The sequence below is a fragment of the Saccopteryx leptura genome, chromosome X (genome assembly GCF_036850995.1).
Source record: "Saccopteryx leptura isolate mSacLep1 chromosome X, mSacLep1_pri_phased_curated, whole genome shotgun sequence".
NCBI classification, from domain to species: Eukaryota; Metazoa; Chordata; class Mammalia; order Chiroptera; family Emballonuridae; genus Saccopteryx; species Saccopteryx leptura.
In genome coordinates this window covers 135,296,755-135,323,015 of record NC_089516.1, presented here as the reverse complement: position 1 = coordinate 135,323,015, position 26,261 = coordinate 135,296,755, and the positions used below count along the sequence as shown (strand labels likewise).

The 26,261-nt window shown below is 38.6% G+C and overlaps 1 protein-coding gene across 6 annotated transcripts in view; it reads left to right on the top strand.

Moving 5' to 3' along the window:
• FGF13 (fibroblast growth factor 13) overlaps positions 1 to 26,261 on the top strand; it is a 745,910-nt gene that overhangs the window by 604,747 nt on the left and 114,902 nt on the right. Inside the window, exon 1 of one of the 6 annotated variants that reach the window (XM_066357008.1) lies at positions 23,099 to 23,986. The exons of the other annotated variants lie outside the window; for them this stretch is intronic. Within the exon in view, the coding sequence (XP_066213105.1) occupies positions 23,800 to 23,986 (187 nt within the window). The 5' untranslated portion in view covers positions 23,099 to 23,799. Of the gene's footprint in view, positions 1 to 23,098; positions 23,987 to 26,261 lie in introns of those variants that run through there. 6 annotated transcript variants of the gene reach the window in all.

The window sequence follows — 26,261 nt, the reverse complement described above, 5'->3', positions numbered from 1 at the left end:
TAATCAAGATTTCTTGCCTCCAAAACACTTTACCAAAATTAACCACATTGAGGACTAGGCAAACAAGAAGACCTGGAATGTAAGAGAGGTATTGGGTACTGAGAAGGCTGCCAAACCTAATAGGGGTTTAACTCCTGCAAGCTAATTAAAACAAAGAGCACCACAAAGGCTCTGAGTATCAAAAAGGCCCTGAGTGGCTGCAAATTAGTTTTGGGAAAAGGAAAGGATAGCAGAAATAAATTTCAACTGTCTTGCACTTTGGCTCCATGTCAATCCTCACTGTGTTTATTTCTGTGCAGTCTAGACATCCAATATTGAATTGCCTTTGTCCCAGGGGACCCCCTTCCTCACTGCACTGACCAGTGCAGCCCCTGCAGTGTCACAGAAAACTATGGCATAGCTTAAAGAAAGAGTATGTCTCTTGACTAGACCTGATAAGACCACCCATGTTAAGATGACTTAATTTTGTCCTTTCAGAAATTCTTTTTTTCAAAAGCTTTTACATTGGCCAAGAGAAACTGCCTCCATATTAGGGTTTGCTATTTTTGTTTGAAGGAAGTTGGCGTCTGTCCTGCATAAAAAGTCCACTGAAGTCTAAATTCTTCCATTAGCCATTTTGGTTTTCAAACAGAGATATGAGCATATGTAACTCTGTGCCTAGTAGCCTGAGCACTAGCTCGGCATCCCAGTCACAGGGCAATGGGAAAGAGACCCTGGCCACACTCTGAAACATAACTGCTCTTCTAAGCATAACTGATTGGTTAACAAATAGTTTTTTAAGAGACATGACTGACTACATAATTTGCAGGGACCAGTGCAAAATAAAATGTTCAAAAATTTTTCTTTTATTAGAAAAGATTTTTAAGAATTTTAAAGTGGAGGTATAAATGGATGACGACTTGACTTGGGATTGTGAACACTCAATACAGAGTACAGGGATGTGTTGTAGAATTGGGCACCTGAAACCTGTATAATTATGTTAACTAGTGTCACCCCAATAAATTCAATTTAAACATTTTTTAAACAATCACTGTAAAGAATGATACCAAACACAGGTTCTTTTACAGAGCAGGCTCCTATACAACTGCACAAGACACGCCTTCAGAAAGACAGCCCTGCTGAGGAACAACTCTTTGTCCCATTTGGATTCTGAGGGCTCTTGATGTTCAAGCCCTTGTGGTGTAGGCTGCAGGCGGGGATTGTGGGAGGATGTTCCATTTCGGAGCAGAGCATATTTTCTCCATTCTTTGCCTACTGCTGAAATTCTGTCGTACAGTAAAACCAATTTCGCTTGAGGCCAGATCCCTTTGTGAGGGACTAATGTTTGCAGCTGTCTGTTATACTCTTAGTTGTGGTCAGAAAAGTGGAAAGGGTGAACAAAAGGTAATGTTTATTATTCAGAGAAACTTAAGAAAAAATATGTAAGTTTATGGAATGCTTATGGGTATACATAATCTTCCTTTCCATGTAGCACTGTGTATGGGTGATGAGACTAGATAAATATAGCTATTTCTGTGTGTCAGTAAACCTTCAATATTCATTGATAGGGACAATATTCAGACCCAAGACAAATTTCCTTTTGCTCTGACTCAAGGGAAGTTTTCCCAGAGGCACACAGAAAAAGAATATAATCTGATCAAAGGGAAAGACTCATTTGCTCCAGAATAAGTGAATTTCTATTTGCATTTGAATTTTTTTTTACCAAAAGATTTGCTCTTACATGGACAAAAATAAAAAGAATGTCAATTTAGTTTAGGGTTTCATTTTTCCTTAAAAATTTGTTTCCTATATGAACACTATTGAGTGTTTCAGTAATGTGTATGATATAATGCTAAAATTGTCTGTTTCTTATTTTTTTATTATAATTAGCTGAAAGGCTAGACATAGGTTGCTATTGAATTTTTAACAGAAGACTTCAATGTAAAAATGTATTTTTGGCAGGAAACTCAAAATTCAGGTAGAATTTCAACATTTTTAAAATTGTTACAGATGATTGAGAAATTATAACTCTTATAAATATCTATTTGCTTGTAGAATTTTCTGTTGATCAATAACTTAATTTTAAAAAGATACATTTTCTACATCCAAAAAGCTATTAGGGAATCTTTTAGACTATAAGAATCTTGACAGTGAGAGAGTTGTGTACCAAAGAAGGCAGCTAAATTCAAAAGAGCCTCTAATGTGTTGAAGGGTCCTGTTACAGACAATTTTTTTGTTTTTTGTAATTCTAGAAGGCAAAATAAAATTTTCTGCTTGGAAAGAATAAGTTTAAGCAAATAGTATGGGCACAGCTTATATCTGAGTCCAAGCAATGATCTGATTATTGCTAGAACAATACTGCTACATGATGAATCATTAATGATCTGTGAGAGTCATAATGGTCTGTCACTAATGCCCATTAATGATCTCTCTATACCGCGAGTATGAGCTTGATGTTTCTGGCCAGTACCTTGGAGAATACTTTAGATATGCGTTAAACTTTCCCTGATCTCCTCTCTCTGTCTGCTCCAAATGTAGACAGCATTTGTCTGGGTAGGACCAGCTTACAAAGAAGCATGGCTTTGTTAAGGAAGTCGTATTCAGGTAAGATTATTTAAGTAATGTTTTTGAAGGACATAGATTTGAAAGCTTATCTTGGACATTAACACCTTTATAAAAATGAACAAATTTATGCTGGGGATCTTTCTGTTGAGATATTTTCTTTCTGGGTGGAACAGGGGCTCTTGAGTTTCCTTGTACTCCGTGATGTTTGGCTGTTGAGCATAAACTCTTTGAAAAAGGTTTCCTTTATTTTTTTCTAAGAGAAATTTTATATATTAATTGTTATAGGAAAGTGAATGTGTACATCTGTCTGTTTAAAGCACTATTTGTGTTTAGAGAACCAAACCACTGGCTGATTAAAGAGAGATTTCTTCCCTCCAGATCTGCATTCACTCTACATATATACAGCACAAACATTCATTTTACTTTCTAAAGAAAGAAAAGAGAGTAAATGCTTATAATTGAATTTAAATTTATTTTGCTTTAAGCTTAGATAAAGGAAAGAAAGAGAAGGCAACGGAGAACTAAAGAAAGGTGAACACAATAACTGATTAATTCTGAGAATCTTATTAGGTATATCTACAGGGAAATTACAGAAGCTAGGCTTTCGAGAATGTCTAAGTGAAACTAGGAGAGGATCCGTCCCTCAATGGCGGCAAGGGAGATGCGGCAGATAGCTAATGGGACCAACGCCCAAGAGCCTCTGCCTCACGGAAAAAAAATAAGAAAAAAAAAAAGATAAGAGAAGATTGCCAAAGTGGCAGCTTTTAAGCCTCTGAAAATAGCAAGATGGATTCTTTTAGAGGGTCAACATCACTCTGGGGGCTACGTTTTAGTGAGAAATTTTACCACAGAACTAAAATAAAATGGCATCTTTTCTTAGGAAACTTTTTGCCGGCTACGTATTATCTGAATGAAGTAGCCTCCTTGAGCTAAGTGAAACCTTTTGTGCTTTAACATTACACTCAAAAGGGTCCCAGACAATGCTAACCCCTCTGAATGTTTTATTTTGCTAGGTTATTTCTTTCAAGTGAATGGTTACTCTTTGCAATTTTTGTTTCTTCAAAATCTTTCCCTCTGTTCCAAAACTGCTGAGTAGCCTGTGTTTGTTTATTCACTGAATTAATTGGGATTAACAGGTTTTCCCTGCTGAGTACTTGTCAGGATTTCCTAGCTTACTTGGAGTGGTGGTGGAGTTTCTGTAAATGGAGGTTGTGATTGATCTGTCATGTTATACAGACATTGTTTATTGGGTTATTTTCAATTGATCTCTCCATGAAAAGAAGGGAAAAAATTCCTTTCAATGGGTAGTGCATCAGGGGAATGTTAGTGATGAAAATCATTATTGAATTTCTGAGATGGGTTCAGCATTTCCTTTTTTGAGCCTCACAACTCATGCCTATTAGAAACCTACCAAAGTTTCCACCTGTCAGATGAGAGACAGCTTATAATGATTCTTTAAGGAACAACTACAGAACAGACTCTATGCCCCTTATGTCAGATTATGGTATGTGTAGCAAAAATATTTAAACTTGTCACTCTGTTTATAAAGTATTTGAGCAGAATATGTACATTAAGTCTTTGCTAAGTAAGGTCAGTGACACAGGGAATTCTCATCAAATAGGCATTGCATTGGCATATGCATGTATTAATTAGAAATGATCAGATTGCCATGAAAGCTCTTTGTTTAGATTCAAACATCAACCAACTTAATGCTTACAAAAGACTTCTAGATTAACTGATGAAATATATAAATAGATGTGTCTGTTTTAAGTAGATGTATGTTTGTGGCAAACTGAGCCCCTTTGCAAAAATGAATGCAAACTATGGAACAGATTGACAGTGACTTGAATTTCTTTTTGAAAGGAATGTTAAAAAATACCTGACGTAATATAGCATAAGCTCTGAGTCCATAGTAACCCAGTGAAAATGAGATCAGAGGAACATTTATGTAACCAAAAAAGAAGGAGTCCCAAAGAAGTTCAGGAAGTTTATTTCTTTGCCTTTAGACAGGAAAGCACCTCACCCCTGGTGTACAGATGAGCTTGTCCCAACTACTGCACCCAGAAGTTCTCTAAAGATTTTATTTCAGCATCTCACAATACAGGATCATTCGCCTTAAATTCCCATCCTCCAGTTAAGTTTGGTGTTTCTTCTTTGGTCCTCAGAGAAGCTAAAGCAGTAGCTGTGCTCTCTGCAACCCCTTACAACCGTGAAGCCTTCATGATCATGCTTATTTAACTAAAGAAATCAGAGTTTCTTTTCTTTAGCCTACCCTTTTAGTCTTGTTTCTAAACAACTTCTTTTAGTTCACCCATTTACTTCTCTTAAGTGGCTTTGTCCTTGCTGTACTGCTTTCTGTTTGCTATGATTACTTCTTCAGTTTTTCAAGGTGTCTTTATGTTTTTCTTTGTTTCTCGATGGTTGTACGCCTTCGATTCAGTGGCCTACCTAATAGTTCTCATCATATTGATTTAGAGCTTTCAAACTTTAGAACATATGAAGACAGATTTCCCTCTTTAGGAAATATATTAAATAGCATATTTGTTAATTTTCTTATTGATAAATATTTAATAAATAATAAATTTACTAATTGTTTTATTATTAATACACAGTTCTGACTGCTTGGACCTGGGCCTGAGACTTGGTAGATACTAAGTGTTTCTTGAGTGAATGAGTTTATTCACAATGATTGCATAGAACACTCAAAACTATTTTAATGTATTTGTTTTGGACATGATTAAACAATCTAAGCTGATATTATAAAACTGACCAGAAAAACTCTTTTCAAATTGTGTCTTTAGAATGTATAATGGAAGTCTATCCTGGATTTTTGCTATCTGCTTTTGAAACTGGATACTTGGAGTTTTGCATACTGTTGGAAGGGAAGAGGTCTTGAGTAGCAACACAATTCATGAAAGCAGCTAAGCTTTTATGAAAGATTGAGAATATCCATAGGAAACAAGTGCCTCTTGGGTAGAAAAAATCCTGTAAGTCTCCTTTGGTACCCAAGCCCATGGGAGAAAGGTGAATATATCATAACTTTTTTCATTCCAAAAGTGCCACTGGGAATGACCTCAAAGTGTAAACAATCAAGTGAACAACTACTCTGTTTTTATACAATTAAATTGTTACCAGAAAGTTATAGGTAAATCCAGTCTCATCTGAAATCTGCATGGGGTATGTAGTAAGGAAAAGAGCCATTTTATGAGTGTTTTTATAAAACAAATAATTTGTTTATAATATACATACTTAAAGGATTACTCATTAATCTGTCCATTTGAAAATCTGAATTTTCCCTGGTCAGTTGGATCATTGGTAGAGCATCAACCTGGCATATGGAAGTCCTGGGTTTGATTCCTGGGCAGGGCACAAAGGAGAAGCAACTATATGCTTCTCCTCCCTTCCCCTCCCCTCTCCATTCTCTCTCTCTTTCTTTCTCTTCTCCTCTCACAGCCATGGCTTGATTGATTGGAGCACATTGTCCTGGACACTGAGGATGATTTCCTGGAGCCTCTGCCTCAGGTGCTAAAAATAGCTCAGTTGCAAGCATGGGCTCCAAATGGGCAGAGCATCAACCCCAGACAAGGGTTGCTGGGGGGGCCCTGGTCGGGGCACATGCAGGTATCTGTCTCAGTATCTCCTCTCTTCTCACTTAAAAAAAAAGGAAAGAAAAGAAAGTTTGAATTTTTATACCAAATGAAAAAATGATATCTACATTCTGTTCAGAAGGAATTGTTTGAGGAGGGCTTAGTAAAGTATGCTTTAATAGTGCATCATTTGTGAGAATATTAAAAATGGTTACATTTAACTCTTCTTACATTGTGTTTCAAGTTTCTGAATATGTCAACAGTGTTTCATAAAATTTATCAGCTCTTATTTGATATGACATAATACTATTGCCTTCTAAAGTAGAATTAAAAAAACAAACAAACCTTACTCAATGGGAATTATAAATAACATATTTACCTACAGGTTAGAGAAAGGGTTTTTAGTGAGTGTTTCACTTACCAAATGTAATTTATTATGGCCACAAAGCCTAGTGTTAAGCAGGTACTCTGGAACTAGATTCTTTGGGTCCAAATTCTGCTTCTGATATACAGTGTGTCCGTAAAGTCATGGTGCACTTTTGACTGGTCACAGGGAAGCAACAAAAGACAATAGAAATGTGAAATCTGCACCAAATAAAAGGAAAGCCTTCCCAGTTTCTGTAGGATGCTGTGGCAGCATGTGCGCATGAGCAGATGATTACGTAACACCGTGTATATAGCGGAGCAGCCCACGGCCATGCCAGTTGACATGTGGACGGTACAGAGGAAAGTTCAGTGTGTTCTGTGGCTCTCTAAATTAGAATCCGTGAACCAAGTACAACGTGAATATTGGCGTTTATAATGAAACACCACGGCATAGGAATAACATTACTTGGTGGGATAAGCAGTTGAAGGAAACTGGCAGTTTGGTGGAGAAACCCAGTTCTGGTAGGCCATCAGTCAGTGACGAGTCTGTAGAGGCTATACAGGATAGCTACGTAAGGAGCCCTAAAAACTCTGTGCGTGAGCCCACATCGAACTGCACTGAATAAGTATGAAACTGGGAGAGGTTTCCTTTTATTTGGTGCAGATTTCACATTTCTATCGTCTTTTGTTGCTTTCCTGTGACCGGTCAAAAGTGCACCATGACTTTATGGACACACTGTATACTAATTGAAACTTGTACATGTTGCTTAACATTCTTATTCATCAGTTTTTAATCCAAAAATTAAGGGTAATAGTAGTACTAACCTCATCAGCAGGTTTAGATACATACAGTATTTGCTATTATTCTTTTTCATTTCAGATGGCTCAAGAGATGGGAGGCCATTAGAGGTCTCGACTGAAATCAGTCATTTCCATTATTCTACAATAGATGGGAGGTTCTGACTATTTTTTCCCAGATATGTGTACAGATAAAGTTAGATTTAATAACATATTTCAACCTGAAGAATAACAGAAATAGTAACTGCAGTTTTGTGTGTGCACTCTATGTCAAGTACATGCTAAGGTCCTTACAAATATTAGCTCAGTTAGTTCTCATAATTACACTAGGTCCTAGTGACTAGGAGGTCTGTACTATGGTTATTTTAATCTCATAAAACTCTTGACAAAACTCAGAAACAGAGTGGTTGATTGGCATGGAAGGTCACATATCTAACATGCTATGGAATCAAGATTCACACCTAAGTTTTAGCTGCAAAGCTCATGATCTTAACCACTGTACAACATGTTCTGCATTAAGTAGAGAACTTGCCCTGGCATTGAAGTACAGGTTTTATGTAGTTTTCAATGACTTTTTCATTCTAATGGAGCAACTGAATATGATGGTCAAATCTATGGCTTTATGATAAACTTTCATGGTCATTGTCTTTTGATTACTTGTGGATTAATTAAACTCAAAGAGGTTTCATGTACATGGGTGCTTAATTTAAAAGATCAGGAAATATAAGTCTAGAATATAAGACGATTTTTTTCTAAAGATCCAAGACTAGTTGGTAGGGGAACTGAGACTCAAACCTGGATTCTTGTTTTCATCATTTCATCAAGCCTGTAGCTTGAAACATGGAAATGACAGCTTATTTTAGACACAACTAAATACTGTTTCTAATTATCATTTGCAAACCCACAACAAACATTGCCTTATTACAATGCCTAATCCTTATTCTGCAAAGACCAAGTCATGCTTTGTCTATTGCCAATAATATCAATATTTTTTCAGGGCAAATGAAAGTAAATATCACTGGAAGTGTATGCCAAATATTCTGAGTTAAGAGAGAAGCCATTATATTATCAATACCTTTTCCTTTAAATGGCATTTACTCTGTTGCAATCATAAACATCATCTATAGCTAGCTTCTCTGAAAGGTACAGAATTGAAATCTATAATGTCTGATGCTGGCTGTCTTAATGCTGAAAAACCTCACAATAACAGCTTAGGAAGAACAAGGGTGCTGTTTCTAATTCAGTGAGACATAAAGGGGCTGGTCTTGACCTATGTCAATTTCTTCTGCTCTGGTTGTTATATTCAGAGAGTTGTATTCCCTGGTAAATAACCACATCATAGCTTCACTTCTTCTTACTTGTTGTTTTCCTATTAGCCATGACGAAGAATGTCTATGCTTCTTCCTACAAAGTCAGCTGTTGTCTTCTCACCACCCCTTCGGTATAGTATCATTTATATTCAAGGTGGTCCTTATCTCAGGAAATTATAAAATTGGGGGATAAAACAGTAATAAATAGGCCTTATTTAAGATATATCTTTTTCAACTCCATTGAATCCCATTACTTATTTCCCCATAGTTCAGGTTAAATAAATACTCTATTTGGATTAGATGGTCCTACAATCTAGTACATTTGTTGAAATTAGGAAAACAACATTGGTACATTACTATAAACAAAACACTAAATTTCATTTGGGTTTCACCATTTTTTTCCTAATACCCTTCTTCTGTTCCAGGTTCCCATCTAGGATAACACATTGCTTTAATAGTTACATCTTAGTCTCCTATAGCCTCTAACAGTTGCTTTTTGTTGTATTGTTCCTTAGTTTGGATTGTTTAATGGGTAACTCTACATAGATCGTGAGTACCAAGTGTAAGACCAATGACTATTTCAGCAACTCACCTTATTTACAAATTCTGACCTCAATTTGTAAGAAGCAAACTTATAAAGTTCTGCCCTAAAACCACTTTATGACCAACCCTAGCCCCTAAAACCCTGTAAATACTGTTCTTTAACTCTCCCCTTTTGTGCCATTCCTGAGACTCTGTCAAGGGAGTACTTTCCCTTACTTGGCATGTTTCACGCACCCAGTTTTTCATGACTAACAGGCTTCTCTGGTGGTCTTTGTGTTAATGCTGTGACAAAAAGGTTCATAATGATTCATTTGTTCACTAAATGCAAGAATTTCTTCTACTACATCTGTAAGTGTTTAGCAAGTCTGTATGAAACCTGCATACCCTGTGTGAACAATTTTAGTGACAGGGTACTGATTACTTCCCAAGATAATACATTCTATCTATTTTCGGAAGCCCCTACTGTTAGAAATGGCTTCATCAAAGTGAACCCTAATCTCTTTCCTTGCAGCTTTTCTTCACTGACCCTCTTTCTGTTTTCTAGAGAGTTAAAATATTGTATGAAAAGTAAGTTCTACCTACAGTTCCTCTCGAGTGGTGTGAAAGGAATCTGACACATGTGGCTGGTGCAGTTTTTTCAGATACTATCACTTGATAGCTATATGAATTTAGACATGTGACTCAACCTCTCCTCTCCAGGCCTCATATAATTATTGCACAAATGAAATGAAATAACACATACAAAAACACCTAACACACTGTGAGGCACACAGAGAACTCTTAATAAATGAAAATCGGGATAATCAACTTCTCAACATGCAGAATGAAATGTAGCATTTATGTTGTATTACACAGGGGTGGGCAAGAGTAGGTTTACAGTTGTGAGTTTGTTCTCATTTTATCCTTTATTAATTGTATTATTTATTTGATTATTTATTTGTATTATTTCCATACCAACATCTGTAAACCTACTGTTGTCCACCTCTGTATTATTATATTCTTTGCTGTTTCTCTATATTATTTGCTCATACTCACAGCAGTGAATTCAACGTTTTCTTCTTATTAAGTAATTTCCCGAAATACTTCATTTTATTTTTCTGTTGACCATTTCTTCTTCAAGGTTTAATTAAACTACTACTGAACAGAATTGAAGTGTTAAATAACCTGAGAGAATCAGTTCCTAACATTCATGAATCACATATATCCTCAACAGAGGAGATTAGTCATGGCAGTGGATGGGAGAATTTGGCAAGGATTAGCAAATACCACTTCTAATCAACATAATGTGCAAATTAGGTCCCTGTCAGTGGCATTGATCTAAATCTCCATGGCAACACCAAAGTTAGTTATATACATGTTAAGAAGTGATTTCAAAGCTGCAAAGTATGATAGAAATCACTACAATGATCATCAAGGGGGAGAATACAAGAAATCCAGGATACCACATTCATACAACTTTCTATAAGTGTAGAAGTATCTTTACTTACCCTGAGACCTTACTACTAAAATGTCAATGTGGCAATGATATAAACAGAAAAAAAGCAAGAAGAAGTAGAAGGAGGTTAGAAAAACAATACACAAAATATATATAATCCATCTATTTTAGCAAATGATTGCAAATTAAGATTATTTGAATATCTGTGTGTAGCAGTATTGTCTGGGTTAGTATTCCAGTTCCAAAACTTGTTAGCTGTGTGATACTGAGAATGTTTTTAAATCTTACAGTATCTTGTTTTCTACATCTATGACATGGACATAATAATAGTTCCTCCCTTATAAGGTTGTTATGAGAGTGGAATAAGTTAACATAGATAAAGTGTTTAGAACAGTACCTGGTCCAGAATACATGCTCAAAAAGTAGCTGCTATTACTATTATTACTCTTATCATTAACATTGCTTCTATTTAGTCATGATGCTGGAGTAGAGACTACCTTTCCATTTTTATCCTGTGAAAAGAGTACAGGCGAGAAAGATTATATTTTTCACTTTCTAATTTTGTTTGTGCTGGTAGAGACTTGGAAATGTCAGCACTGAAGAGATTTTATAAGTATTTTCGGTTTCAATTTCAGTAAAACACTTAGGAATATGGTTAACTGTAATTCTGGTTGAGTCACAGGATCTATGTATAGCCACATTATTGTTTAAACTCTTAAAAAAATCTCAGAGCAAGTGGATGTTCATTAAAAACAATGTGATCAAAACTGAATTAATTTACCTCCGAAACCAAATCACCTTTTGGTCACCGGCTTGAGTGAGGGCTCATCTGGTTTGAGCAAAGCTCACTAGCTTGAGCCCAAGGTCGCTGGCTTGAGCAAGGGGTCACTCAGTCTGCTGTATCCCCTCAGTCAAGGCACATATGAGAAAGCAATCAATGAACAACTAAGATGCTGCAACGAAGAATTGATGCCTTTCATCTCTCTCTGTTCCTGTCTATCTGTCCCTATCTGTCCCTCTCTCTGTCTCTGTAACAATAAAAAACATGGAAACTACTCACATAAATAAAACTAAGAAGTAGAGATTAAAGAAAATAATTAAAATTCAAAACAAAAAGAGAAAACAAAAAAATTGTTTTGTTCTAAGAGATTTTTCAGTTTTCTTTCAGTAGGTGGGGCTGAATTGCATGTTTTATGTCTGTGTTAGTCCTGTGCTAACTTCTGGTTAGATACTTGTGTCACATTGATGGAGGCAGGGATACAATTGCAATGATGGATGGGGTATGGTATGGGGGCTTTACAGCTGTATCAGTGGTGATCTCTGGTCTCCACTCCTTGTATTCCAACAGACCATCGGACCAGACAAAGAGTACCTCTGTTCTTCAATGGAATGAGTGGGCTGTAGAACCACTCTCCTCTACCTTTTGAGGTGAGGGAGGAGGGATTTGGCAGGCTGGGGTGTTGCACTTTGTCTTTCTCTGTCTCTGTGCCATGTGTGAGCTGCTGACCCACCACGGAAACACTGGCAGTGACCCTTCTTTCTGCCGCTGCTTTGGTTTACTATCTCCCCAACTGTCTTCCAATCTCTTTGCTCCTCCCAGCAGAAGCCCCAGTCGCTCCTGATTTCTCCCCTCTCTGGAGCCCTAGCAGACCAAAATCGAGATGTTCCAGGTTTTTCTCCTTTTTGGAGCTGATTGTGAGTGTGTCTTATCTTCTTCCTCCTTCTCAAAGCTTCTCAACTTTAGTCTATTCAGCACAGGGATCTTTCAGATAAGCCTGTAAGGTCAGTTGTGGTACTTTCACTGTGTTATAGCTGTTCAAGTTATTGAAGTTTTAAAAGAAGTAATCAAGAGTATCTCTCATGCCACCATTACTCTGACATCATCCAGGAATATTTTCAAAATGTTTTAAATATATTCAAACACCAACCACATATAAGTTGTCTCTCTCCAAAAGAGATACTGTGATCTGTATTGAGGAATTACTTAGGAATACACACACAATATAATATAAAAATGTAATATATAATATGTATTAAAATCAGAGTGAATGGTAAATGTGGAGTAAAGAAGTACATAGTAGTTATTGTTAAAGAAAACATTTTTTAAGAATATTGTCTTTAAGGGTAATAAAAGTTGAACAGGAGTTGTAGGAGATTGTCTGACATAGTATTTTATGCTATATGAATAGCAAAGTTAGCACAACAACCTTCTATGTATGCTCACAAGCAAATGTATTCAGAGTGCCTTTAGTGTAAAATGGTTGAAGACTTTTAAATTGAGGGATTCTCCAAAGTTGTTCCACCTTTTGAAGCTACCCGAGTAGCCTGTTCTGTCATTAAGATGACACCAGTGGACACCCTCTTTTGTAGTATAATAGTACCTCCATAAAATCTCTCACAGAATGATCCAATTCCCAATGGATCATGAAGACTACAAGTACTCATTAACCCAGCACTGAAGAGAATATCTTATTAACTACCTATTTTAGTGAAAAGCAGTGACCCAGAGATAGGATAAGAAAGAACAATTTTTGTAATTAAATTTAATGCAGTGACATTGATAAATCAGGGTACATATGTTGAGAGAAAACATCTCCATATTATTTTGACATTTGATTATGCTGTATACCCCTCACCCAAAGTCAAATTGTCTTCTGTCACCTTCTATATGGTTTTATTTGTGCCCCTCCCCTCCCCTCCCCCACCCCCTCTCTCTCCTTCCCGCCCCATCCCTCCCCACCCCACCCCCATTACCATCACATTCTTGTCCATGTCTCTGAGTCTCATTTTTATGTCCCATCTATGTATAGATTCATAGACTTCTTAGTTTTTTCTGATTTACTTATTTCACTTATTATGAGGTCCTACAAAAACTTGCTTTGTGAGAGAAGACTAAGATCAAGGTTTTCCTAATTCTTCTCCTTCATTAAAATTGTTCTTTCTTTTCACTCCACATAATGTTTGAAAACCTTGATCTTAGTCTTCTCTCACAAAGCAAGTTTTTGTAGGACCTCATAATAAGTGTGGACATCTGGACCAAGGAGCTGGTTTTACAACATTGCCAGCAGCTGGCCTAGAGTGTGTATACAAACACACACACAGGTGCACACAATATTTATTTTGGTTGTTATAGTTAAATAGGGCACTGTTGTTTCCCTTAGTAATTTTGTTAAATATGTATGTTTTTCAGAACACAGGATTTCAAAATTCTGATAGAGAAAACATGCACTGAAATTTTAGTGGTAGCAAGAATAACATAGTAGGACAATTTTTAAAATGTTTTTAATATATTTAAATATGAACTAAAACCTAGTTGTCCCCGTTCAATAGGAATACTGAAGTCTGAATAGAAATTTATTAGGATTACCTAGCTTGGACAGTCATTTTCCCTTAATCTTTAATTCATTTGTTAGCTTAAAGATTTATCATTCATCCTTCAGGACATAGGTCAGTACATGCCAAATAGTTGCTAGTAAGTCTTGCCTGACTGACTGAATCAATGAATAAATGAACGAATGAATGAACAATTTGGCCCAGGGCAAATTTATTAAGCTGCTATTGCTTCAGATCCCTTTTCTAAAATGAGATTGTTAATTGAGCATCAAGACCACTGTTAGGAAATCAGGTTCTAAAAATTGCTTGAGATATTCAGTGGTTGCAAGAGAAGTTACTGATTATACTTTTAGCTGTTTGTCAGAAGAGAAAAGTTAGAGCAAATTAGTTAGAATGAATCTTGGAAAAAACCCTGATTGCAAAAAGATAGACAAGGTCTTTAGTCACGGAAATGCATACAGTGTGTGTAATATTTTCCTCTTTTGGCTGAACTCAAACTTCTTTTTGCTGAAAGCAGATGGCACAAAAAAGCTTACAATGTGGAAAGCCAATTTTCCTTGTATGAAAAGAACTGAGAAAATTGGGAGTGCTTTAACTTCTTTTCTCTGCTAAGTAGTGATGAAGATAAAGGCCAGGAAGTGTCTTTTGGGTCTCAGTTTTCCAAAGATACAGATTACCTGAGTCAGAACAGGTCTCGGTGTCAAAGTACTCCCTGGACTGAGAACCCAGAATGATATTAAGCAGTGATTTATAACCATTTCATTTTCATGTGAAATGTAGCAGTTTCCTTTAAATATTACTCTAACACATTACTAAAAGTGTATGAACTATGTTCATAACTGAACATAGGTAATATCTATTCTTGTCCATTTCATAATTTACTTCTGTTAAAAAAATGAAAGAAAAATATTACTGAGTTGAAAATCATGTTATATTCCCCATCTTTTTTCTGTTAACCAAGCAAAGAGATAGCCATAATCCAGGCACAACACTTTTCAGCGACCCTAATTCCAGACCCACTATCAAAGAGGAAAAGTCGTGTTTAGAGGGCTGAGGATCCTTGGCTTAAATACTGACACTGACAGTTATGTACAGGCCAGAAGACCATAGATATATCAGTCTTTCTAGACTTCAGTTTCCTCACCTGTAAAATAGTAATAATGATAATACCTACATTAGAGGTTGTAAGAATTAAAGAAAAATAGTTACAGTGCTTAATGAGTTCATTGTCCAAATATAACCATATAATTTATTGAGTATTACCACCATTTGAACCACCAGTTTGGGTCTCAAAAATCTAAAGTAGAGTGGAGAGTTTAAAAACCATCTAGTTAAATGGATAAAGAAGATGTGGTGCATGCATGTGTGTGTGCATTTATGCACCTATATATATATATATACACATGCACACAGACATGATAAAATATTACATAAAAATAAAAAAGAAAGAAAATTTGCCACTTACAACAACATGGATGGATCTAGAAGCTGTTAGGCTAAGGTAAAATAAGTCAGGCAGAAAAAGATAAATACTGTATGGCTTCATATATATGTGGAACCTAAAAAATAACAAAACAAGTCTACAAAACAAAACAAAACGAGATTCATACAAACAGAGAATGAAGGGGTAGTTACCAGAAGGGAAGGGTGGAGGGATGGATAAAAATAGAAAGGGGAAAATAGACAGTAATAGTGTGATAGGTTTTCACAGTGACGGATTATTACTAGAATTAGTAGAGTAATAACATAGTAAGGAAGAAAAAAATGTTGAAGCACCATATTGTACATCTGAAACTAATATAACCAATATTATATTTAAATATAGGACATTTGTAAAGTTCGGAGGTGAATCATAGACCTTTTTCCCCTCCTTAGAATCTATTCTAGAGGATATCACTTCCTCTGAATTCAACAGGTTCTCCTGCTCAAAACCTGGTTGGTGTCCAAGATAAGATGCCTTAAAATTATTAATCCTCAGGCAGCAAAAAAGTATTTTCCCATTACTTCTTTTTATTTAAAAAGTGGCAATTCCTGATAGAAAATTGGTGCAATCAGTGTCATTGGGAAATAGGAAATCAATCCAGAGTTCCTTACGCTGGTATTGAAGCCCATCTCCATGTGGTAAATAATAAGGAACATTACATAATTTTCAAACACTGCATTCTCTTCCTCAAATCCTGAGTTTAGGTCACCTTCTTCCTGCAGAAATCTTATTTCCTAAAACAGCTGAGATTCAGAAAAATTATTGATTGTTTGATTTTGCTTCAAACCATCCATCATTTCCCCCTGTACCTTTTCATTTTGATTACTTAGTTCACTGGGCAAGAAATGAACCCAGCGTTATAGGTATTTTATCTCTGAATCTTACACATTTTTAGTCTGCCATATATGTCTAATCATAGAAATACCTCATTTATGTTTGTTAGCCACCAGTCAGTTCATAAAATAGCAATCATTCTTTTAATATCTTCAAATATTATTGGAAAAAATACTGAATCAGAGTCACTTAGAGAAGCTGGTTCTTTTGTTGGATCTGGATTCTGTGTCACCAGTGAGGCAACCCATTTGGTTAAGAATAAATTTATTGTGTCCAAAAAGCATTTGCCACATGTTGGACGAGTGAAACATCAAAAAATTAGGTGTTACCACTTTGACCTACATGCTCCAACTTCACCCAATATGATATTCCAAAGTCAATGGCACTAGCTATCGTCATGCCCCAAAAAGCAGGACCCAAAGCTTTCTCAGAAATGGTATTGCTTCCCCTTTCCTTGTGACTATTTCTTGGCTGCAGGTCATAGGTAATATAAATAGTACATAGTGTAGTTTTTATGACAGAATGATAGCCATGAGGAGAGTCAACTCACATATCCACCAAGATAGATAAGGTTTTGGTTCTATTCATAAAAGCTTCCATAGAAGAATCAACAATCATGGTTTTTAACAACTCCTACTTAGATGACTGTTTTCCTTGTGAAAAACTTAAATATGCACATATTAGACCTTAAATTTAATTGGAGTTCATTTCCTTGTGTTTTTTTTTTCCGTATGATCAAAAGAGAAACATTGTTCCCAACAATCCAATATTTCTCTCCAAGTTTTCTTGATTAAATGACCATACAATATTACGAAGGTAATCAGAAGCCTTGAACTCTTGATGTTGCAGCTGCTATGGCTAATTAAATGACAAATTATTTGATATGATTTATTGATATGATTAATAACATCATGGTGCTTTATGGTTTTATTGTTCATAAATTATGATTGAACAATGACATTTTTATGTGGGTTATAGGATTCTTCTTTTTCTTCTTCTTCTTCTTCTTCTTCTTCTTCTTCTTCTTCTTCTAGAAGTTGTATTCTTAAATGATCAAAACTAATCAGTATGTTCCCAATTGATTTTTAAATATAAACCAGAGATGGCTTTAGTAAATACTATAGCTTAAGTGTTTAGAGAATGATCTCAGAAGGGGACATAATGAAGACTAAGCCACCATCTTAGTGTGATGCAAGTGTAGGATTCCTCGGCTTTTCATCCTGAATGCAAACCAGGAAACCAGGAGCCAATCGTTTTAAAAAATGGTTCTGGAGACCTTTGTTTCTGAAGCATAATTCTCCCAAATGATCTGACTAGGAGAGACTCATTGCCAGCTAATAAATGTGTCAGGTTATGTTACAAAATAAGTAATGACTCTTTCTGTCTCTGGAATTCCAGTGTGACATTGACAAGATTTCCTTAAATTGCATTTTTTCTTTATGCTTGAAGTGGCAAGAGACTTTGTTAATGGCTTTTCTCTAATCTCATTAGTTTATCTATCCCATTTGTTTCCCTGGACTTTGGATATACCTAATTAGATAAACCACAAAAAGTGGTACTTGCTGCCCAGTATTTTAAATACCTCCTATGTTCTCCTACTCAATTAATGGTGAGAGCCTAGTGTTGCTTGACTTTGGTGCTCTTGAACTTGCCTCTTTTTCCATCCCATTGAGCTCATAAGTCCTTGACCTGGTAACTGGTCTCTCAGATGTTTTTTTTTTTTATAATAATTTTATTTTTTTAATGGGGTGACATCAATAAATCAGGATACATATATTCAAAGATAACAAGTCCAGGTTATCTTGTCGTTCAATTATGTTGCATACCCATCACCCAAAGTCAGATTGTCCTCTGTCACCTTCTATCTTGTTTTCTTTGTGCCCCTCCCCCATAACCACCACACTCTTTCAATATCTCTTAGTTTCACTTTTATGTCCCACCTACGTATGGAATAATGCAGTTCCTGGTTTTTTCTGATTTACTTATTTCGCTTCGTATCATGTTAAGATGTTTTGATGGCTGATCAATGAAGATGGAAAGCAATCTGGCAAGTAGCTCCATTTATGTTTATCTTCATGAACAAGGATGTTTGAAATCTCTAATTTTCAGAGTTTCAGAAAGACAGCCAATTCTTTGCTGTTCAAAATGTATGGCATCTGCTCCTGCTTAGGCTGTCTGAGTTCTTTCGTTTTTACTCATCATAGTCACATATATTTGGATTTATGTCTTTCTCCTGGAAATGCCTCTGGGGAGCAGGTCCCCTTAGCTTCTGCACATCTCATCTGAGGCCTGCCAAAAATGATTGGCAGAGAACAATCAGCATTCTGTGCTCTGATAATTCACATAACTCTCTCTGAAAAGAGTGCTAAAGCCTGGTTCTTAAGTGAACCCATGAGAAATGGAGCCAAGGAGACTTCTATATTTTTCTTTGGAATCTAATTTAGAATTTATGTTCTGGTGGGGTAAAGAAGGAAAAGGGAGAGCAGAAGTATGAGGAGGAGAAGATAAACAGGTCAGCAGAACAGAGGCATATACAAAAACAAAAAACAAAAACAAACAAAAAACATAGGCTCCCAGAGCCAAAATGACTTTAAGGAACATTTCTTTCTTAATTTATTTAAGTGTGAGGACTGGAAATAGAGAGACAGACTCCTGCATGCACCCTGACCAAGATCCACCTGGAAACCCCAATCTGGGGCCAATATTCTGCCCATCTGGGGCCCATGCTTGCAAATAAGCTATTTTTAGCACCTGAGGCTGAGGTTCCACAGAGCCATCCTCAGGGCCTGGAGCCAAAGCACTTGAGTCAATTGAGTCATGGTTGCAGGAGGGGAAGAAAGAAAGAGAGAGAAGAGGGAGGGGAGGGGAGTAGAAGCAGATGGTCGCTTCTCCTGTCTGCCTTGAGCTGGAATCAAACCTGGGACTTCTACAAGCTGGGTCGACACTTTACTACTGTGCCAACCGACCAGGGCCTAAGAAACATTTCATGCAGAGCTTTTCAAATATGTTATATTTAATAAAATATATTAATATATTTAATAATAAAATATTTATATATATGAAGTCATACAACAAGCTCCAGTATATGAAATAAATGAAAATATAGATACTAGAGGTACTATATTGGAAACTCAGGCAAGGAAACATACATCCCCTCCATGTCCTCTTAGTGCCCTATGGAATATAATTTGAAAATCATTAATCAAGTCTACAGGGTTACTTTAAAGATGGGAAACTGAAACCCCAACAGAAGGAATTATATGCCCAAGGTCATACAGCCCATTAGTAATGGAGTCAGTATTAAAACATATGCCTCGTGTCACCCAGGCTAGAACTCTTTGTGAAATGAATTGGAGAAAAGAGCTATGGACACTTCCTTCTTAGACATGATCAAGGAAAGCTTGGTGGACAGTGCAGTGGGGGTAGAGGTAGGTATAGGAGAAGCAGAAGAGAATAGACCCACCTATCATAAAGAAATTAGGAGCCTTGGGAATTGAAACTCTATGAATCTGGAAGAGAACCGGGAAGTTCCATAACAAGGATTCAATGTGAAATGGTAAGCATAGAGCAAGACGGGCAGAAAATGTACATTAGAAATAACTGTCAATGCAAAGTTATTTCTTCTTCCTCTCATGAAAATGCCATACTACTGGTCTGGGATGGCAATAAGACACAAAGGAAGGACAATATATGCTTCTCTAAGGTGGGCTGCAGTTCTTTTTTCATATGCCTTCTTATGATGACTGGGGTTTGGTCATAGTTCTCCTTTAAAGATTTGAGAGTTATATTCACATTCTTGTCTGAATTTGAAAATACCTAAGAAATACATAAGAAAGTTAGAAAGGAATCAAAACATCTGCTTAATTAATGGTTAAGCTGATAGCATAATATGATTTGGACCCAAAGTCAAAATGGTCTTCCACTTTTCCCTTGGGTAATCCCCCAATCTAGTCAAGGTCTCTGTGATTTCCCTTAGAGGAGAAGATGAAAATGCTTGTGGTCTATAGGCAGACAAAACACAGAGAGTTAAAGGCTCCTCTCTCCACTTTCACCCAGTTGGGTCAATTTTTGTGTGTGGAGAGGAAATAATAAAGAAAAATATAAAAAGGCAGAGTACATCTTATGGGGTTGATGGAAACATGTAGCAGGAAGAGATTCTGGGGCCCCTATATGCTCTCATTTTTCAAGATTATAAAATGTAATAGAGGTATCTATAAACACTCAGAATCTTACCAGCTTAGGTTCAGTGGTTCCACAAGGTCATGGCATAGGGCAGGGGTCAGGAACCTATGGCTCATGAGCCAGATGTACCGTTTTGATGGCTGCATCTAGCTTGCAAACAAATCTTTAATAAAAAAATAATAATGTTAAAAATATAAAACATTCTCATGTATTACAATCCATTAATTGTTTACCACTCATGTTCATGGCTGCAGGTGGCTAGAGCAGATCACAGCTGTCCTCCGGGACAATACCAAATTTTTATTGGATAATATGTAAGGTACATGGGTCATTGTATGGCTCTTACGGAATTACATTTTAAAATATCTGGCTTTCTCAGCTAAAAAGGTTCCTGACCCCTGGCATAGGGTTTAGTAAGAACTGATGCATTTACATGTTTGCATTTGTGACTTTGTCATGATGTGTCTGTCCCCATTGTATATTCCTGAAGTCTTTTCCATGTCTGTTTACCTTTGATACCCATCTCAGAGTGGATATATTGGTAATTCTCCAGGCATCCTGAAAATATCTTATATTTGGTGTTTGCACAAGCCAACAGTGTGTGCTCTCCTGGTGGAGGGTGGATGTAAAAGAGTGAGAAAAACCCCTCATTTTCTTAGTACCATTTTCTCCTCTGCACTCTTCCCAAGTTCTAGCTCTTGCCTGAATCAGAACTTTTCCTTCCTTTTTTTCCCATACCTGCTTTATTTTAGGGTCCCAAGACAGAAACAAGAGATAAGAAAAGCCCCTGGGTTGGTGTTCCTCAGAAGACAGAAACATGCAGAGAGTGAGTAGGAACACCTTAACTACCCATCCCACACCTCAATTATTTGGCTCTGGTCAGAGCTTATTCTGTGCCTTCTTTTCGTGAGATTGTTTCCCTTCATGGTACTTGGATTTTGAATTGAATACATTCTAAGACAAAAAAACATCCTCCTACCCTTTAGAATCAGTATTAATCAGACATCATCAATTCTTTTCAATAAACTATTGGGCAGACACTCTATGACAGGAACTGTACCATGAGATGAGAATATGGGGATTTCCCCCCTGAGTTAAAGTTAAAAAAGTGAATACTTGAATTGGCTTGACTTCCTACCTTGTCTTCCATTCTCTTATGGGAAAGCCAAAAGTGCAAAGATGTAGACCTACTTGCATGGAATCTCAATTAATTTGGCATCACCCTCCTGTAACTCTCCATCTCGCCCTTATAACCTTCACCATAGCCTGTTTCCACAGACACAGAATAGTGATTTTGATATGGCAAGAGACATTCAAGATTGGGGAGAAGTGTAAGGGTGTGGGTACCAGCAGATCCCTGGTGAAACACTGTAATCTACAGTAGGTTCGGATGATTCAGTTCTGATGGGCTAAGAAGCCTGAGTTTCCTAGTTGGGAGCTCAGGCAAGAAAAGAATAGTGAATTCTGGGCATTTGGTTTTGAATCTATGTTTATTCTAAAAAAAATCTGGAAGGGGGGGTCCAATAAAAGAGAATGTGTTGACAGCTCCAAAATAGAGCAGACCTACCACTTGGGGCATCTTCTGTGGCATCAGAAATAAAGTAAAATACCACAATCATGTCTTTTTGAAGGTAGGGATGTGGATGGACCATTCTCTGCAACATTCTTGAACTCAATAATTATTCTTTCCTCTCCTACTGATTAAAATTTAGAACAAGGAAATGACAAAACTAGTGAAAAGAAGGAGAGGAGGGAAAAGTACAAAATTGATTTCTGAATTGGTGGGAGAAAGGTGTCCTAAGCTTGAAAATCAGGAAAAAGGGAGAGGAGAGGAGAAGGAAAGGGAGGGGTGAGGAGGGTAGAGGAGGGGAGGGGAGGAGAGGAGAGGAGAGTAAAGGGAAAATAAAGAAAAAATGAAAGAAGAAAGACAGAAAGAAGTTGGGAGATTGGAGATGGGTTGGCCTTAAATAAGGAGACTTAGCTCTGCATTTTCCCTATATTGTTTAAGATGCTTTCTTCTTGGATCCCAAACCCCAACGTAAGGGGGAGTAGAGGAAAAACCGGGTTAGGATGGCACAAATTGGCCCCAAATAAGAAGTCTGCAAAAACCACTGGGTGGCAGCGTGATGTGAGGGCGCAGCTCCGCAGTGCCTGCTGCTACTGCTGCTGCCGCGGGGGCTGAAACCGTTTGGGAGCTCCAGTCTTGCTCCTGAATGGCTACAAGTGTCGCCTGGCGAAATACCTCAGTGGAACATATTTGGGAGAGGTGTTGTGAGTCTGAGCTTGGCGCAGGTGACCAGCGAACTTCCCAGGGACTCCAGCCAAGGCAAAACCTGACAAGCTCAGAGTCTCGTACTGAGAAACACCCGGCCTCATCATAGCCCATCTCCAAGCACCACCCCATTCCACCCCCACCCAGGTTCCGCCAATGCAACTCTATCATCCTGGTGCTTCCTTCATCCTCATTTGCTCCCGCAGCTCCTCTTGGGGAGTAAGGATGAAAAATATGGTGATGGGGCAATACTTAAGCCCCTACACATATTAACCAGAACGGCTCGGTGCGCTAGCGACTGGGGGTGGGGGGTGGAGTGAGTGAGGACCGCCCGTGGCCGAAGCTTGTGGGCTGGGCTCTGGGAAGGAGGAGCCGTCGGGGGAGGAGGCCTCCGGGATCCTGTCGCGCTCTTCCAGAGGGTGCCTGTAAAGACAGAATTCCTGTGCTGAGACTGTGCAGCTCCTAGAGCAGCAGCAGCGGCCGCGAAGATGCGAGGTCATTACCTGTTTAATCCTCGTCGGGATGCTGGCAGCTGCCAACTTTTCCCGATGGTCACCCCAAGAAGTTGCAAAGACTAATCAGAGGTTCGGAGGGGCCAGGGTGAGGGCGCGCTCCCCCGCGCGTTTTTGCCTTCCCCGCTCCCTCCTGCCTCCTGCTCTCCCGGCCTGTCTCCCGCCCGCGCTTTCCCTCCGCCCGCCTCTTTCCTCCTGCCCCCTCCGCAAGGCACAGGGCGGGGGTTGCGGCCAAACTCCGACCCGAACCGCTTGGACTTGCACAGTGTCCTCCGGACGCAGGGGCTGAGCGCTCGCCATTGTGCAGCTCTGCCTCCGCCCGCCAGTCTCGCCCGTGATCCCAGCCCGGGGCTGTGGTGTCGGCTAGGGCCCAGACAGCCCGCATCCCGCAGTCCGCGCGAGAGCCGTACCACCGCTGGAGGAACTCGGTCGGTATGTTGAGCCCCTTCCTCAGTTGAAGGCAGATTGCGGAGAAGCCCGGGTGAGCGCAGGCTACGAGCCAAAGGCGGCGAAGGCGCAAGAAAGGGCCGGCAAGCGGCGGAGGAAGCAAACAGCCAGAGAGAAGCCGCAAAAGAAGTGGTGGTGGTGGGCGTCGTGGCCATGGCGGCGGCTATTGCCAGCTCGCTGATCCGGCAAAAAAGACAAGCCCGCGAGCGCGAAAAATCCAACGCCTGCAAGTGTGTCAGCAGCCCCAGCAAAGGCAAGACCAGCTGCGACAAAAACAAGTTAAACGTCTTTTCCCGGGTCAAACTCTTTGGCTCCAAAAAGAGGCGCAGAAGGAGACCAGGTCGGAAGGGGCTCTTGGCTGGTTTTGTTGTGTGTGTGTGTGTGTGTGTGTGTGTGTGTGTGTGTGTGTGTGTGTGTGTGTGTTGTTGTTGTTGTTTTCACACTTTACGAATTCGGAGGGGCTGGAGGGCATGTAGATAATCATAGGTGAGTTTCTCCGTGGGCCATCTTGTGCGGATATGACCACCTCCCCAATGTGCTTGCGGTGAGGAAGGATTGCTTTCTTGCCTCCTCTGTAAAGGTACCACGCTTACTGCATTGCCACTGTTTTGGGACAGGCGCAGAGGCAGGCGTGTCCCCAGCTTCAGACATGCCACATGTGTGCATGCTGCTGAGCTCCGGGCAGGCGCGACCCAGACGTGTGTGTGTGTGTGTGTGTGTGTGTGTGTGTGTGTGTGTGTGTGTGTGTGTGAGTGTGAGAGAGAGAGAGAGAGAGAGAGAGAGAGAGAGAGAGAGAGAGAGAGAGAGAGAGAGAGTGCGTGGGGGAAATTGCAGGCACTCAGCTGGGTAGATATCACTGCCCGCCCCACCTGCCAGGAGAATCCAGGAAATCCCTCCTTTGCCTTTATTCCTGCAAGTGTGACCCTTTCCCGTCCAGTTCCCGTGGGATTCTGCTGTCTAGGCATTGTTTCTTTGATCAGTTTTAAGCTGATCCGGACAGAGCTGACTTGCAATACAGCTTTAAATTATTTGCTGGAGAGGGGGGAGTGGATTCCTAGAATCTTTTGACAAAAAGCTTAGTGATTTGATTAAAATATATAGTAAAATTGTGGTTATTTGCTTCTAGAACGAGGTTTTTTAAGGTGTTAGCCATAAATTAGGCTTGCTTTCAAAAGGCGTAAGTGGTTGCAAAGCATGATTATGTGGCCCGAACATTCATGTAAATATTATTTCAGTGCAGGTGTCTGTATTCAGTATATACAAATTTTGGATAAGATAGCTGTTATTGGAAGATTAGGTACTTTATTAATCTATGGTGATACATAATTGAAAACCATTTTAATTTAGAACATATTTTGGATAATCACATTCTGTTATTAAATTTGAAATTAAGTATGAACTAATTTTCTTTTCTATCAGCAAAAATCCTGGTCTTTTTGCACCCATTTTTCTTAAGGATAACTAATATGCTATATAGTATAGTAATGGTTTCTTTATTCTCCCCTTCTCTTTTTTTTCATATCACAGCTCAGTTTTCTAAATATAAGTCCTCTGATGGGGTTGCAGGTTATATGTGCATTTCAACTTTCATGGAATGGATGGTAATGTTTATTCAAATTGCCATAATTCTGAGGGAAATTCTGACTAGTGGTTTGTTTTTTTTTTGTTTTGTTTTTTTTTTTTTTGGTCCCTGGTTGGAAAACCGTTCTAAATTATCTTTCTACTTCTTCTTTTCCTTCCACATGAAAAGTGGCACATTGTTAAAACAGAAAATATGGCCCTGGCTGGGTTTGTGGATAGAGTGTCATCTTGGCGCACAGAGGTCTTGGGTTTGATCCTGGTCAGGGCACAAATGAAAAGCGACCAATAAGTGTACAATGGAACCACTAAGTGGAACAATTTGATCTTCATCTCTCTCTCTCTCTTTCTTCCTCCCTCCCTCCCTCCCTCCCTCCCCCTCCCTCTCCTGCTCTCTCAAGTCAATGGAAAAAGTAAAAAAGAAACAACAACAAAAGGCAGAATATGACATTTGTCAATCCATTCTGAAAACTCAATGAAATAGATGACAAGTCTGTAAGTCAAAGGACAAGGTGTCAGAAGTTGTAACTGCTGTCAGAAATTTTAGGCTTTACCAATGTTTGAAGGCAGAAATCAAGTGTATCATTCAGTTTGGTGATTTATTCTAAAACAAAGTTTGTTTTCTTTCTTTAAGAGGACTCTTAAAAATGTAGCTTGACCTTTTCCACTGAAAGTTGTAAATAAAATTAAAAGTTTGAATTCAGAATCTTTGTGTGTGTGTGTGTGTGACAGACACAGAGAGAGGGACAGATAGGGACAAACAGACAGGAAGGGAGAGAGATAAGAAGCATCAATTCTTCATTGCAGCACCTTAGTTGTTCATCGATTGCTTTCTCATATGTACCTTGACCAGGGGGCTCCAGCAGAGCCATTGACCACTTGCTTAAGCCAGCGACCTTGAACTTAAGCCAGAGTCCTTGGGTTTCCAGCCAGCAACCATGGGGTCATGTCAATGATCCCACTCTCATGCCAGTGACCCCATACTCAGGCTGGTGAGCCTGTGCTCAAACCTTGGAGTTTTAAAACTGAGTCCTCTG